General features: G+C 41.9%; 1 protein-coding gene across 2 annotated transcripts in view; it reads right to left on the minus strand.

Moving 5' to 3' along the window:
- Positions 1-15,357, minus strand: part of FBLN5 (fibulin 5) — a 250,350-nt gene that overhangs the window by 217,606 nt on the left and 17,387 nt on the right. Inside the window, exons 2-4 of one of the 2 annotated variants that reach the window (XM_069208195.1) lie at positions 12,957-13,011; positions 11,528-11,579; positions 10,635-10,883 (exon numbers count right to left, since the gene is read on the minus strand). In XM_069208195.1, the coding sequence (XP_069064296.1) occupies positions 10,635-10,883; positions 11,528-11,579; positions 12,957-13,011 (356 nt within the window). The remainder of the gene's footprint in view (positions 1-10,634; positions 10,884-11,527; positions 11,580-12,956; positions 13,012-15,357) is intronic. The other variant, XM_069208194.1, reaches the window with a different exon arrangement.

Here is a 15,357-nt window from a genome sequence, read left to right on the forward strand (position 1 = left end):
TTATTAATTTAGAACATTCTACCCTCACTGGGTAGAATGTTATAATAGTCTTATAGCTCTTCTGCCTTGGTCTATAGCGGTTGTTAAAAGTCCCTAAACTGCAGCTCAGGCCTATAACTCGGGTTCAGAGCCTCTAACACCCATCTGAACACTGGAATGTTGGCAATTCCATTGACGACAATAAGGTCCTCAAGTCTTAGAATGGCTGGTATAGGACCTTCTGCTCCAGCATTGTAATGTTTGCCTTTTTGTTTCCCCAGATTTAATTCTGAACATTCTTCCCTTAGTAGGTAGAATGTGCTAACAGCATTATAGCCCTTCTGCCTCAGGCTGTATGGTTGTTAAAGGCCCTCTCCCTCCTTATAGTCCTTTGCCTGTTGCTCAGGCCTGTATTTCGGGTTGAGGGCCTTTAACAACCAGTTTAGCCCTCAAAAGCTATAATAGAACAATGGAATGTTTCGTACTCCATTGAAGAGAGTGGAGCAGCAACACCTTATATAAACTGGTATAGGCCTGCTGCTTTCAATAATAAAATCTCCTAATACACAGTCTCTGCCTCCCTCAAATATATGGACTGGGCAGGGGAACACGAAAAGCAGTGCCCGTGTAGCACAGTATACCAGAGCCTTCCTTGCCCACTCCTCCCCTAGCTCACACTGGCAATGGAGCCTTAAGAGAAGGGAGGGGGAATTCTGCTTGGGTTCTGGATCTTCCTGGTTTATCCGAACAAGGAAAAGCAGTTTAGACAGTCCAGGGGAGACCATGGCTGACCTCATCCTTCTTTCACAGCTATTGCTGTGAATGTTCAACCACTAACAGTCGTGGCCCTGCGTGAGGCTATTATCTGTTGAACAATCACGGCAACAGCCATGAAACAAAGGCTTGGGAGTGATAGGGATGTTTCAACCCCTTCAGGATCTGAGAGGCCTTTGTTTTTTTAAATAAGGACAGGCTGGCCACATGGGGCAAGATGTTCAAGTAGACATAGCCCACCATAACAGGCTACAGCAGCTATTAAAGGCCCGCTCCCTTGTTAAAGGCCCTCGCTGATGCTGGAGCAGGCTTTTAATGGCCGGTACAGCCTGCTATCGGGCTATAAGGTATAGTTTAGCCCTTGGAAACAGGCTATAATGCTAAATTAATACATCTTCTAAGCATGTATAATAAATACATTCGTAAATGCAGATGCCGGTGGCCAGCAAAAACTAAACAGTTAAAAAAGAACAAACTGTGCTGGATGAGAATGTTGCTACAGCCTTCTACAATTAATGTAACAATAATAATAACATGGTAAAATCATATGCAGCTGAAGTTGTGAGAGGAACCACTTATATAAGGAAACCACTACGGCAATATGGATAATGTATCTCAAGAATGTATCAACTAATAATAACTATAGTTTTAATCTCTAAACTGGGAAAATATTTTAGTGATGTATGTTGTAAGGACTGGTCCTTTGTGCCGGTCCCCAGTGCGAGGAAGATCTGTCTTCACCTTCTCATCAGAACTGGGAATTGCTTTAAAGCCAAGTATACAAATCTGAAAACCTAAACTTTGCGTTGATTTTTTACTATTTGCTTATTCCTTTCTTTCCTGCTTTGCTTCACGGATGATTGAAGCTGAAATGGAACTTGCACATCTATGTTTTGCCACCTAATGTATCAAGAACACCAGATCTGGCTGATAAAACATTGAGCGTTTTTTTTGCATAGGTTATATGAACGTCATGAGGTCAACATCTAGAAAACCTGTTTCATAGAGAATAAATATTAAATCAAACAGATCGAAGCCAAGAAAAGTAAAACTGGAGCCAAGGAAAGCTGCGATGGTGCCGTCATCCAAAACTGGCCATTCGAACATACAAATCACGTTGTTTCTACATTCTCCTGAAATCACCTGCTGTCGTGTTAGCCAATGAATAAGTGAAGCATATTTTCATAGCAGATATTCAAATTATACTATGACTCAATATTTATAAGGATTGAATGAGTATTAATTTGTGCCATTAAATATCGACTAAAAGCAAAGGACATTATGCAGGACAAACCCATAGCTGTCAGGTTTTTAAAAAAACTCTGAGCTGCCATGAAATATGTCAAAAGAGAAACTGTTCTGGGATACCTGATTCGCACAGGGGTCTTTACTGGTCCTTTAAAGAAAGGAGAGATTAGGACTGGAAGTTTTGGAAAACAGCTATTGGGCGCATATTTATTTAATCAGAGTTAGGCTCACTGAAAATCACCTCCAACTTTCTAGGTTGGGACTTCCAGAGCATGTAGACAAATAGCAGTGCAAAACCTGTCCTTGCACTAGCTCAGATGCATAGCAACATCTCTAGGGGCATATTTAAGAGCCCCTAGCGCCATTCCAACGCCACAGTAGCATAATTTTTTTAGGCTAATGTGGGGTTAGAAGGCCAAAAATGCTGCACCATATTTACAAAGTGTCACAATGCAAGCATTGCACCACTTTATACCGCTTTGCACTACATTATGCCTGTGCCAGGCATAATGTTAGCAAAGGGGGTGTGCCCCTGTTAAGGGGGGCAATAAAATGTTGCAAAGAAATCTAAGAGATTTCCTTGCACCATTTTTTTGGGCACTTTTAACGCCTGCTCGGAGCAGGCATTAAAAAGAGGCTTCCGTTGCTTACAATGGGCCTCTGGGTGCTTTGCAGGATTAGCCTAAGAATTTTTTACGCTAATCCTGCAAAGCGCCGGGCTAGCGTAAACAATTCAGACACTAGTCCCCCAACTATCGCCATGGTGCACCGTATTTTAAATACGGCAAACACATGGTAGGGTTAGGGGGGTGCTAAGGGGCGCAAGAAAAGTGGCGCTGCACTGGGTGAGCGCCACTTTTCTTAAATCGGCCCCTTCGTTTTTTCAGCTTCTTTGCAGTCGATAAGTTTAGCACCTGTTTTTCTCGTCTCTGCACTTTTGGGGTTTTCTTCCCTTTCAGTTACATCTCCCTTGCCTCTTTGACTGCGGTTATTAAATATGGTATGTTTTAACTTTTCTGGGTGTCCTGGAGACCCAGTAATGGTTCCCAGTTGGATGTAGAACTCATCATTGTTTTCCCATGCCGAGCGATGCGTAAGCTCATTACTGACTGAATTATGTTTTTTTATACATTGAAAGTCATATTTCCATAGTGAGTATATATCTATTTTTTTCTAAGCGTACAGAGCAATGGTTCTTTCGTGGTCCGGCTCAGATACCTAATGCATGTCCTTATCCAGTGTTTCTAGCGCCTCTTCCTACTTCTATTTTTACCCTGGTTCCTAACTGAGAAATTTGCCTAGAATGTCCAGCTCAAAACAGGTGGGATTTCTTTGGGTCCCTTTTTGGTTTCACAGAACCTCCTTACTTCTACCGGCAACAGTCTTCCTTGTCAGTAAAACTAGATTTTGACGACGTATAGGTTCAAAAAGAAGCCCCCACCATTACAAGTTGAAACATCTCTGGGTGATTATGGGACCATTCAAAATGATATTTATGTTACTAGATGTATTTATTTTCCTATTTGCGGTTTTACATCGCATGAGCCAGGGCTGGAGTGTGTCAAGTTACTATTAACAGTAGGAGAAAAGTAGGAAGATACAAGATTGTGAGTTGATCACGTAGGGTACAGCAACGTTATCTGTCCTCCAAAATATTTCTTGGCTTTGGTGTCATATCATATCATAGGGATTCACTTCATGAAAAAGGAATAGCATTGCATGACACTTTTATCGGATAGACACATTGACAGAACAAATGAGTCACCTAAGGCTAGGTTATCTCTGCGTGGTCCCAGGCTGGATTAATTTATCAGAAAAAGTGTATAACATAACAAGACCATGCATGAACTTTATCTGGACTACATTGCACCGCAAGACGCATTAAATAAAAAGGATATGCAGTGCAATGATAAGAAGAGCCTCGTATTGATTAGACGTCCTAAAATATCCTGCTCTTTCTGCAATCAGAGCGAGGTGGCTGATGGATCATGGTAAGGAATTTCAAGATGACCAATAGAAGGGGGAATGCACTCAAACGAAGGAAGTACTAATGTTACCTAATCTGGACATGATACCATATACGTCTTTAATAGGATTATAAACAAATTCACTGTGGGAAACAAGCATAGGACAAAGTAACATTCCCAGTTCCTCCAATACTTTCAGCCTTGATCCTTGAATGCAGTAGCAGATAACCCCCTCCCCATCTGTTCTTGATTGTTCCATCCCCACTTTAGGAATTAAAAAGGGCTTGGAGCCCCGTCCATGTCACCTCAGTGTTTTTCATTGGTTCGTGGGCTTGCCTGTTAGAATCTACTTGATTTCATTAGATTAGTGGAAGGCACGCATACGTCATGCCTTTTCCGGTGGTTAGCCCTCCTCGAGCGCATCGGCCAAGTACAGAAAACATACGGGGCTCGTTGTTTTCCGTCCGGTTCATGGACTACTTTTCTGCTATTTTCACAGCGCAATCTCGCTTGCCAGAAGTAAAGCGCTTTGCATAATATTGACCCTGTTACACAGTTAATTGCACTTTTTCCGGTTACGTACATAATTGCACTTTTGCCGATAGGTTTCATTACGAGTGAAAAGTCTGGTTAGGAGTTTACAATGCTATTAGCTCTAACACAAGCATACGCAAGACCCGTTTCATTGCAAATGCGTGTTCTATTTTGCAGGCCTGACAAGCAGTAGCTGCCAGCTTCATGTGGGGTCAGCATCTGGCCAGCTTTCATAATGACCTCAGACAATCTGGGCCAGTGACTCTTTCCCCACATATACCCCTACTCCCCTAAAAGCCACTAGTTCAACACAATTGTGTTTTAATACATAAATAAGTCATTTGGCAACACAACCATCATCCGATTACAAAGGTCTGTAAATTAATTTCTCATTCTGTGTCAACAATTGAATTAATTAACTATTGTGATGGATTAATACTTTTTCAAACATGAAAGCTAATTAAATAGTCGTAAAGGATGACATTTCGTTTGGTTCTATCATCCTGGAAATTCCTGACAAAGGGACAGGGCGTGTCGTTTGTGGAGATAAACGCAATCTATAATAAGCAAGAGATTATTTTTCCACAAACCCTGACTTTATGGAAATTTGTTCATATCAATGGTTCTAACGTTTTAAAGAACGAATCTTTACTGACTGTGTGGATGAGTTGTTGGTTGGTGGCGTTACTGGTAGTTCAGTTGGATTTTTCTGACTGTTTTCTGCATCTGCTACCTCATCCAGCACCACAATTTCACCCAGATATGTGCTCAAATCGGAAGACACTGAGCATAGGAGCACTGGAAACATAGGGGCATATTTATACTCTGTTTGCGCCGGATTTGCGTAGTTTTTTTTACGCAAATCCGACGCAAAACTAACTCCATTTTTTATACTTTGGCGTTAGACCCGTCTAGCGCCAAAGATCTTGGAGTTTGCGTCATTTTTTAGCGTGACACCTTCCTTGCGTTATTTACACTCCCGGGCAAAAATGACGCCCCGGGAGTGGGCGGGTAAAAAAAAATGACGTCCAGCCGCTTTTGCGTCATTTCTTAACGCCTAGTCAGGGCAGGCGTTAAGGGACCTGTGGGCTCGGAAGGAGCCCAGAGGTGCCCTCCCATGCCCCCAGGGACACCCCCTGCCACCCTTGCCCACCCCAGGAGGACGCCCAAGGATGGAGGGACCCATCCCAGGGAACTTAAGGTGAGTTCAGGTAAGTATATATTTTTTTTTTTTGTGGCATAGGGGGGCCTGATGTGTGCCCCCCTACATGCCACTATGCCCAATGACCATGCCCAGGGGACATAAGTCCCCTGGGCATGGCCATTGGGCAAGGGGGCATGACTCCTGTCTGTGCTAAGACAGGAGTCTTTTCAATGGGGGTTGGGAGTAAAAAAAAATGGCGCAAATCGGGTTGAGGCCAAAATTTTGCTTCAGCCTGACTTGCCCCATTTTTTGACGCCCAAGCTCCATTTTCCCCTACGCCGGCGCTGCCTGGTGTAAGTCATTTTTTGTTACGCACACCAGTCAGCTCCGCCGGCTAACGTCATTCCATAACTAAGGCGCCCGCGTGGCGCTTTGGAATGGCGTTAGCTGGCGTTAAATTTTTTGACGCACAACTGCGTTGGCGCAGTTGTGCGCCAAAAAGTATAAATACGGCCCATAGGTCTATATTTATGCTCTGTTTGCGCCGCGTTTGCGTCATTTTTTGACGGAATACGGCGCAAACTTACAAAATATAATCATGCGTCGCTTTTGTGTCAAAAAAAGACGCAAATGTAGCACAAACAGAGAATAAACATAGGCCATAATGTTCTTTCAGAGGACACCGCGAATACTTTTCACAACCACTTAGCTCTCCAGGTCTCCTGACCTGGACCCCAGATATACTGTTAGGAAGAGAAAAGCTCTTTAGGTGCTACATAAATCACAACTGGCTGGACATCGCACTACTGTATGGAACTGAGTACCTGCTAAGGTTCCGCATAATTCACAGCTGAATGAACATCACTAATACTGTTAGGAACCGAGACACTTAACAGGTTCCACGTTAATCGCATCTGAGTGACCACTGCATATACCGCAGGAACTGAGAAACTTCATGGGTTTCACACACCACAAACATATTACCACGAGAATGCAAACAATGCATATGTGAAATGGTCGCTATTGTTCTGTCCCTGATGAATGAACAGCACCAGGAGACCCGTCGGGGTATTAGTGCTCTTTATAAGTGTAGTGAGTCAGTCAATAAACAATGACAAGACAGGTACCGTGATTCAATGGCATTGTTGAATTCTAATTCGATATGAAACATTGGCATTGCATGGCACGAGATGCAATGTGTTCTTGTGGGAGGTTTTCATATGTAGTAGTATAAAGGTACCACTGGCCGGTTTACTCACGTGTTCAGTAAGGGATAAAAGTAAACAGTGTTTTAAATCAAACAAACACACCTATAAAAGAACATATTTAAAAATATATTTAAAAAAAACTATAGGTACAATATCAATTTTTAAATATAAATCGGATCTTTGCACTTTCTCTGCCTATGTTATAAAGCTAAACGTTCTTCAAAATTATTAGCAGACAGAAACGGGTATTTTGCCTTAGTGGAGCACATTCCACCTTTTTCTTGACTATTGTGCACACTCTTTTCCCTAGAGAAATTACAACCATATCCTAAGGAAAACCAAATCAATGTTTAAAAATTAGTGATAGCCAATGTCTACATTCTCACCTATAACATCTTACTCCTAGTGGAACTGCATTACTTATAAGAGAAATGTTTTTGACCTAAGCTTTGAGAACAGCTTTATGACTTCAACATTAAATGATACTTTAGAGACTAATAGACAACAAAACAGGATCCGATTGACTACTTTTGTAAATTCGTAAACATTCAAGCTGTGCCAGTCATAGGTTTCCAGGTAAAAGGCGGATAATATCACATTACATATTCCCCATGCTCTCATTACCCCTCTGTGGAATTGTACACAGGAGACAATTCAACACTGGGGAAATGCAGCCGGATTTGCCAACAGACTTTTTTTGTGTTTCTTTTTTTCACAAAGGGATTTTTTCCCATGTGGAAACTTCTTGACAACAACCCTGAGGTTTAAAGTGAGCAATTCCCCTTTCCACTGTGGAAGTTGACTTACTTCAACCGCTTGCTGGAGTAAAACTTTAACCATTTCCAAGGTGAGAAATGGTCAGATCGGTGTTGTGAATATCCACAAATTCACAAATATCTGAGATGGTTCACAAGCTTCCAGGGCAAACCACACCTTAGTCTGCCTACTCCCCAGTGCCCGTGTGTGGTTTAGTACTGTGTAAAATGGGTTAGTGATTTGGGCCCTGTTAGACCTGACAGTCTTAGGATGGTCTTCCTCTCGACTTTTTGCCCCTCCTCCACTTTTCTGACCTCGTCTCTGCCGATATTAGGGTTCTATGCACTTGACAGCGGCTAACGAGTGCTAAAGTGTTTGTGCTCTCTCCTCTAAACAGGAAAGTATTGGCTTAGTCCCAATTGGCATACTTAATTTAATTATAAGTCCCTGGTAAAGTGCATTACATGTGCCCATGGCCTGTAAATTAAATACTACTAGTGGGCCTGCAGCACTGATTGTGCCACCCCCTTAAGTAGTTCTCTAATCATTGCTCAGGCCTGGCAAAATAACCCTATTGCCAGGCCCAAATCTTCCTATTTAATGTATATCAGTCACCACAAGGGTAGACCCTGAACACCCCGGAAGGCAGGGTGCAATGTATTTAACAAGCAGGACATGCACTTTTAAGTTTTACTACGCTATGGTAGTGAAAATCTCTTACATTCTTTTTTTGGTACTGCAAGCACTACCTCTCCAATAGAATAACATTGAAGTTGCATTATTATAATTTATAAGCATAATTTCCAAATGGGGAGAGATACTTCTTTCAAGTTTGGTGTCTCCGGAATCACACTTTAAAATTCTACCTTACAGTGAAGTTGCATTTTAAATTGCGATTCTGAAAATTCCACTTTTAGAATGTTGGCATTTTCTTACTTTAGCCATTTGGTGTCTGCTGCCTGTCTCTGATCACGTGTCTGGAGTGGGTGACAGCTAGGCTTTGTGTATTCCCCCTAGACAGCCACACACAATGGGAGATTAGGTGTGACTTGATGCGCCATCCTGGCAGAATGGGAGTGTGGAGGTGGACCCAGCCTCACCTACACCTGAATGGGTTGTGTCCTGTCGACACACAAAGGGCTGCATACCCCCTTCAGTGAGTCTGGAGAAAGGACCAGAAGAGCCGTAATTCTGTGCACTTCAAATGCCTGCCTTTGAAGTCTTTCCTACTTCAAATGTACCACTGGGTATAAGTACTGGACCTCAGAAATCACCACTTCAGTACACTTCTAGACTTGTGGATACCCTGCCAGGAAGAAGGACTGCTGTGCTACTGAAGGACTGCCACTATGCTGGACTCCTGCTTTGCTGTGCTGATCTGCTACCTGCTCCCTCTGCCTTGGTGAGAAGGACCTGCATCACTTGACCTCAGAACCCAGAGTGACTCCAAGGGATACTTGGCTGGTCTTCGAATCTGAGGATTCAGGGACATAAAATACTTCAATCACACTGCTTCCGCACCTGGACTCTGCCAGTTGTGATTGTACCATCCCAAGTGGTGCAACCCCAGACCTGGACCCATTGGAAGTGGGCCTAAGGTGTTTGCCAGTGGAATCAATGCATCTTCTCTGCTGAGCGATGCATCCAGGGCGAAACCAATGCATCTCATCTGCTAAGTGTTGCATCACCACTGCTGCGTGGATTGGACGTGTCGCATAAAACTCGAATGGCTGCCGCATCCGGCATCTTGGGTAAGACACATGCCTTCAGAACCACTTCTATCTGATGCACAAGCCCCTTGCATCTCCCATCAATGGCAGTCTCGATGATGCGCTGAAACTCCGCATTGCAACTTCACCTCTCATTGAAATCAACGCATCGCCTTCACTGTGCAATGCATCCTTGACACCGGCCTCTGTATTGCAAGCCCCGTCAACAGGCTCCTTGACACAACAGGACCTTGCACAGCAGCCTTGTCGCATCTCGGAACCGACGCAGCACCTCAGCGATTCATCTTCGATGCAGATCCACATAATGCTCTGCAACCAGAATTTAAGGTACTTCATTCAGCAGACCTAACTGGGTCCCTGTAGCCGGCCTGCGCTCCATTGCGGTGGGCCTGAACTTTGACTTTGACCTTGTCCAGCACCACCAGATATCCCTAACAGTGCTTTGAGCTTCTTGGTGATATTTTTACTGAAAACTTTGAAATTCAGTATCTCCAGTTCCATTAGTTGTTTTTTTGTAGTTTTGTCTCATTTTATTCATTACATTTTTATCTATTTGTCTAACCTAGTGTGAAATCTTTTTTGTGCTGTGCTTTCATTGTTTTGCTGTTTGAAGTGTCGCCCAAATACTTTATGCGCTGCTTCTAAGTTAAGCCTGACTGCTCTGTGCCAAGCTACAAGAAGGTGACAAAGGGTTAGCCTACACCATACTCTGACCAGGACTGTGGTTGCTGCTTGACCAGAGCTCACACCCCAGTCAACCAACAACTCAATTTCTAACAGGCCCATAGTATTTTGGCCAGACACTAGGCTCAGCATCACTGTTACTGTCACCCACACCCCGTTAAATGCAGAACTGAGCTTAGCACAACATACTAACTAGGATATCTGGAGCCAAGAAGACTGCTGTTTTGGAAAATGTTGTGTTTTTCCTATTGGTTTAGGGCAGCCAACGCAAACTTTCAAAAGCATGTGCTTGACTTAAAACTGAAACATTTTTCTGAAGGCAGTCAGCTTCCAATCTGTGTGAGCACCCTGAGGCTGCCATTGTGGCATGCTAACATTTTACTTAACTCCACAAATAAAACAGTACATGACCTCTGCACTGGATGAGGTTTAACCAATACAATCTCTCTTCTAAAATGGAAAAGCCCAGCTTTCACATAAATAATTTGAAAATATATTTTAAAACATTTAAAAGTGGATATCTTTCTAAGACAATTTCACAGATTTCAGATTCACTTTCAGATGTATTTTATTGATGCTGGCCCACTGGGCAAACTTATAAATGACTTACCAACACACTGGTTGCCTTCGTCCATTGTGTACCCAAAACGACAGATTGGAGGCCGGGAGGCAGAAGGGAAGTTGGGTGCAGGTACAGGTGCTGGAGGAGGTGGATAGGCATTGGGGCGCTCATATGGACTTGCATAAGGGTCGCGGTACACAGTACTTCTTCGGGGAATGCAAAGGTATCCACCATTCTGGTTGACACACATCATATCTCCTCTGCAGGCTTCAGCGATGGTGCGGCATTCATCAACATCTTAAGAATTGAATAAATCATGCAAGAGCAGGGTCAGCAATGGAATAATTTTCGAATCCTACACAATTGCCCCACTGACCATTAGCATGAAAAGGTGCACTGTACACACACACTTCAGGACACAGGAAGAAAATATCTGGTATAATTCATATACTCTAGGCTCAGGTCTGGACAAGACATAATGCACTTTCTATTCTCTGAGTTCTTGTCTGTACATTGTGAAACGCACATATAATACATTTTTATATAAATTTGGTATCATGCACATACATTCGATTTAGAATTGTATCTGGTCGATTGCAAATACACAACATGCAAGTACTTTGGGTTTGTACTTTTCATCATGCAGGAGCTAAACATATGCCTTGCATCTGATGTAATGCATATGAAAATAGACCTATATTTGTCACCCAGAGTACAGGGAGGACATACACTGGTTTCCGAGAAAACCCTACAGATGCGCTTGTTTATAGTGTCATGCTTGTGACCTCTGCATTGGAAGGTGTCAGGTTTCATACACATGCAAGAACTTTGGTCAGCAATTAGTGTTTCACATTTGCATACATAACTAAATCTTGTATCTAAACTCTAAATAGATGCTTTTTTTAATTAACTATCTACAATGTTCCACCGACATTTCTTACCTAAGCATTGTCCGGATATGCGGTCCATTTCAAATCCATTGCTGCATTGCTGCTGAAACAAAATAGAACAGAATTGTACTTTAAAATGTAATGTTTGACTCCAAGAGAGGCGCAAAGAGAATAACAACAATACCGTTTATATAGTGCAAGCAACAAACTGGATTAACTATCGGACGCTGATTACAGTGTCAGTAGTAGGCAGCCAATACTAAAAAACTATGTAGTCCCTCCACACCATACATCTGGGAGATGGTGTTAAAAGCAGGAGGGCATGTGCCAGGCAGCAGATCGACCATTATGCAAATCCTGAGCACCCCAGGTATGCCTGAATAAATATATGGGTTTTGTGAAGTGACCAGAGAGGAAATATCTTTATTTTCACTTTCTTCCTAAACTCAGTTTTTGTTCGGAATTTCATGTGTGTTGATTTATTTGGAAATTTTGTGTAGAGCAAATCCATTTCACAGCTACTTCTGAGTGTATGATTGTAAAGAAAAATGGCAAAAAATAACAACATTTCATTGGTTTTCAGTGACATCCACCAATTGAATGGTTTCTTCTCAGCGCAGTTTCACAGGATCATTGGATGTATATCATAGATCATGCCTCACGAACATTTATCTGTTGGTTTGTGGACGAAGGCTGAAATATGCAAATTCCAACTAGAAATATAAGTCAGATTTACCAAGTGTTTTAAGCGATCGCTTGTTGTATGCCCCAAGCCTGGCAGCAGCAGTGGTGGTCCCCCTTTGTCTTCTCTACGCCAAATGTTTTTGTGAATTGAGAGGGTTCCAAGTCATTCCCTGACTTGCAATAGGGTGACTGAGATCTCAGGTTTGAATTCAGGTCGTTCCAAAGATGATGCCTGGAGCTTTGAAGATTCTGCACCCATTTTTCTGTCTCAGTGCATGATGACAGAAACACACATTTTTAATGGAACTTCAAATATGAGGGGGAAAGTAGGGTGAAGAAAAAAATTGGAAGCAGAGTGTGGAGGAAATACGTCTTATTCTAAAAAAAAAAAAAAAAGTATAGTAGTAATGTATTAGGAGAGTCAGCCACAACGTCTGCACATTGATTATGTTTACCCATAAATTCTGTCATCTGATTGCCCTGGACGGTAGATTGAACCAGCATGCTCTTGAGACTTGAGTGATACCCTTGCCTTATTGTTACAAGGCAGCTAAAAAGGAGGTGCTCTCATAACCCATCTCACATCTCTGGGATGGTGGGAATTAAGGTTGTGTAGCTTTTTGACTTTGGCGGTTCAGCATTGTAACAACTTTATCTGTCTGAACCCATTCTTGGTGGCTTTAGAAACATTAGGAATGAATTACATTGTCGTTCAATAAAATTTAATTAAATTGTCATTTACACATATGCCAAAAAGTCATCTCATGCATAAACAATCTAAGGTATGCATGCTTACTTGTGCACTCCCTTGGTGTCTGAAGCCGATGGCAAGCAGGAAGAGGGCCAGTATCCTGTAAGAGGAAGAGAAACGTACATTAAGAAGTTGGATCTTTAAATTGACAGCCGGTACTTCTGGAAGATATTATTGAGTTGTGACAGACTGTGTCATTGTATTTCTTTTTTTTTGCCCATGATGTTTTATATCAGTGCAGGAAACGTCAAATCTCCTTCTCACAAGGCATAGTTTGCATTGTATTAACAAAGGCACAGATGGACTGACCATACGGGGTACATGAAAAACTCATGGTGGGTTTGAGACAGTGTGTCACATTCAGAACTGTATGAATTGGGATATTCTCGGCCCATACAAACCATGTCAGGCCCTGGCAGCCATCACGATTTCAGAACATGCTTTACACAAGCCCTTAACAAACATACCTTGACACACCACACTAAGCGTACTGTAATCCCCACCACAGACTATGCATCCTGCTCCATGCAGCTCAGCACAAACATTTTACATTACAGTTTCTTACCACAATATTGAGGTTTAAATATTAAATCAGAGCCTTACGAAGTTACCTGTGAATAGTTAAAGATAGGTGTACTGTGCTTAACTCTATATGTGCATATGTACCTTGAAGATATAGTTATATATAATAATATGTATATATAAAGAGTATACATATATATATTCACTGAAAAAAAACACTGGTTACAGGGGCGTTATAGTTTGGTTCTGAATTTACACGCACAAAATTATAGAAATTCGGCTGTTATAGTTAGACTTATTTCAAGTACCTATAACTCATGCCCTAAGGTAACTAAATTTGCACCCTCGCCATGAACTTTCTCTTTTGCCATACTGTAAGATTAACCACGAGTCCAAATTTCAAAATAACAGAACCCCCTTTGTCATTGGGCAGTCTGTCTTCCACTCCTTATGCACTCCCCATTTAGTTTAACTCTCTTACCCTGCAAGGGTCCAAACTGGCTCTTTCAGTCACTGTGACTGGAGCTGGCTACCTAGAAGGGAATGAATAGAAGCACTCCCTGGCATCACCAGGCCTGAAGAGGTAATGTCAAGTTAATCCTTTGTTATGTCAGCTGTTCCCACTTCCAGATAGATAATCCCTTCTAATCGATCAGCATTTAATACTAAACTGTCATTCCTGGGTTCAGAGTTAGGCCACTCTCTTCCGAGCTAGAATCATGAGATGGAGAGTGAGTTATGAAGTGATGTACCACTTAACTTGTAGCATACACTCAAAAAACACCTGCTGAGCCATCTGTGTATTATATAGTTTGCATCATTATGACCAGGCTGGATCAAAAATTACTCTGAAATTTGTGATTTCATAAATGTAACATTTATTTGATAGAATACCTAGTAATAGTCATTTCCTCTTTAAATACTCTTAGTTTTGGAAAGCAGGGGAATAGATACATCATTTTTCTATGACCACACAATTTGTTAAACTAGGAAAGTCAAGATTAGATTTCATAAGCCCAAATGCATCTTCAAGTGCCAAAATAAGTTTACATTTCAAATTAACTATTTTCAGCAGTCCCGTATTTCAAGCAGGCAAAATATTACATAAGAAAACATAAATCCTGCAGACCAACGAATATGGAACAAAAATAGAGAAAAGAAAGAAAAAGAGGGAAGGGTTTGCAGGAATGGAATAAAGCACATCCATGAGGATAATACAGACTCTGGTGCATGAAATACTTTGTCACGTGCCTAGTCTTGATGTTCTATTTAGAGGATCTCTCATTTAGGGTGTTTAGAAAGGAAAAAACAGGCACTGGCAACGCCAAGTGACTTGGCACTGGCAGCCAGCCTTTTGGCTTTGGCATTGCTTCTTTTGTTTTGCCACGCTTTTTGCAAAACTTGAAGGGAAAGCTTCTGGACCTCGTAGTCTAAATAGTGGTCCAAAAAGCACCCATTGCCATAACAGCGCCTCTCACTGAAAGGAAATGCTTTGTGTATGAGTCTCTTCCTTGTGAAAGGTCAGAATCCTATCACTTATAGTGAAGTTAGCCAATGGCTGAAGTGGGTTGATCCATTGCGTCTCACTAGATGCAATGGTGGCTGGATTAGAAATGTGAATGACACAATAACTGACCAATGGATGAAGACAGCTGGTTGAAAGACCCTATAAGTATATTATACATTTCATTTTAGAATCAAAAGTTCTTGCCTAACGCCTGATCTAAAAAAAAAGGTTCTTTGCCCAGGGGTCTTTCATCCTTGATACTGGATTTAGCATCAGCTGCTTCACCTCAGACAGTTTGGACAATGCAGGACAAATTGGTGTGGTTGTCTGTGGTCTTGGCACCTTAGAAACTGCTGTGTGGTTATCCTGTCATAGACAGACATTTTGCTACACAAATATCAGTTTTACTTTGCAGAT

This window comes from Pleurodeles waltl, chromosome 9 (genome assembly GCF_031143425.1).
Source record: "Pleurodeles waltl isolate 20211129_DDA chromosome 9, aPleWal1.hap1.20221129, whole genome shotgun sequence".
Lineage (NCBI taxonomy): Eukaryota > Metazoa > Chordata > Amphibia > Caudata > Salamandridae > Pleurodeles > Pleurodeles waltl.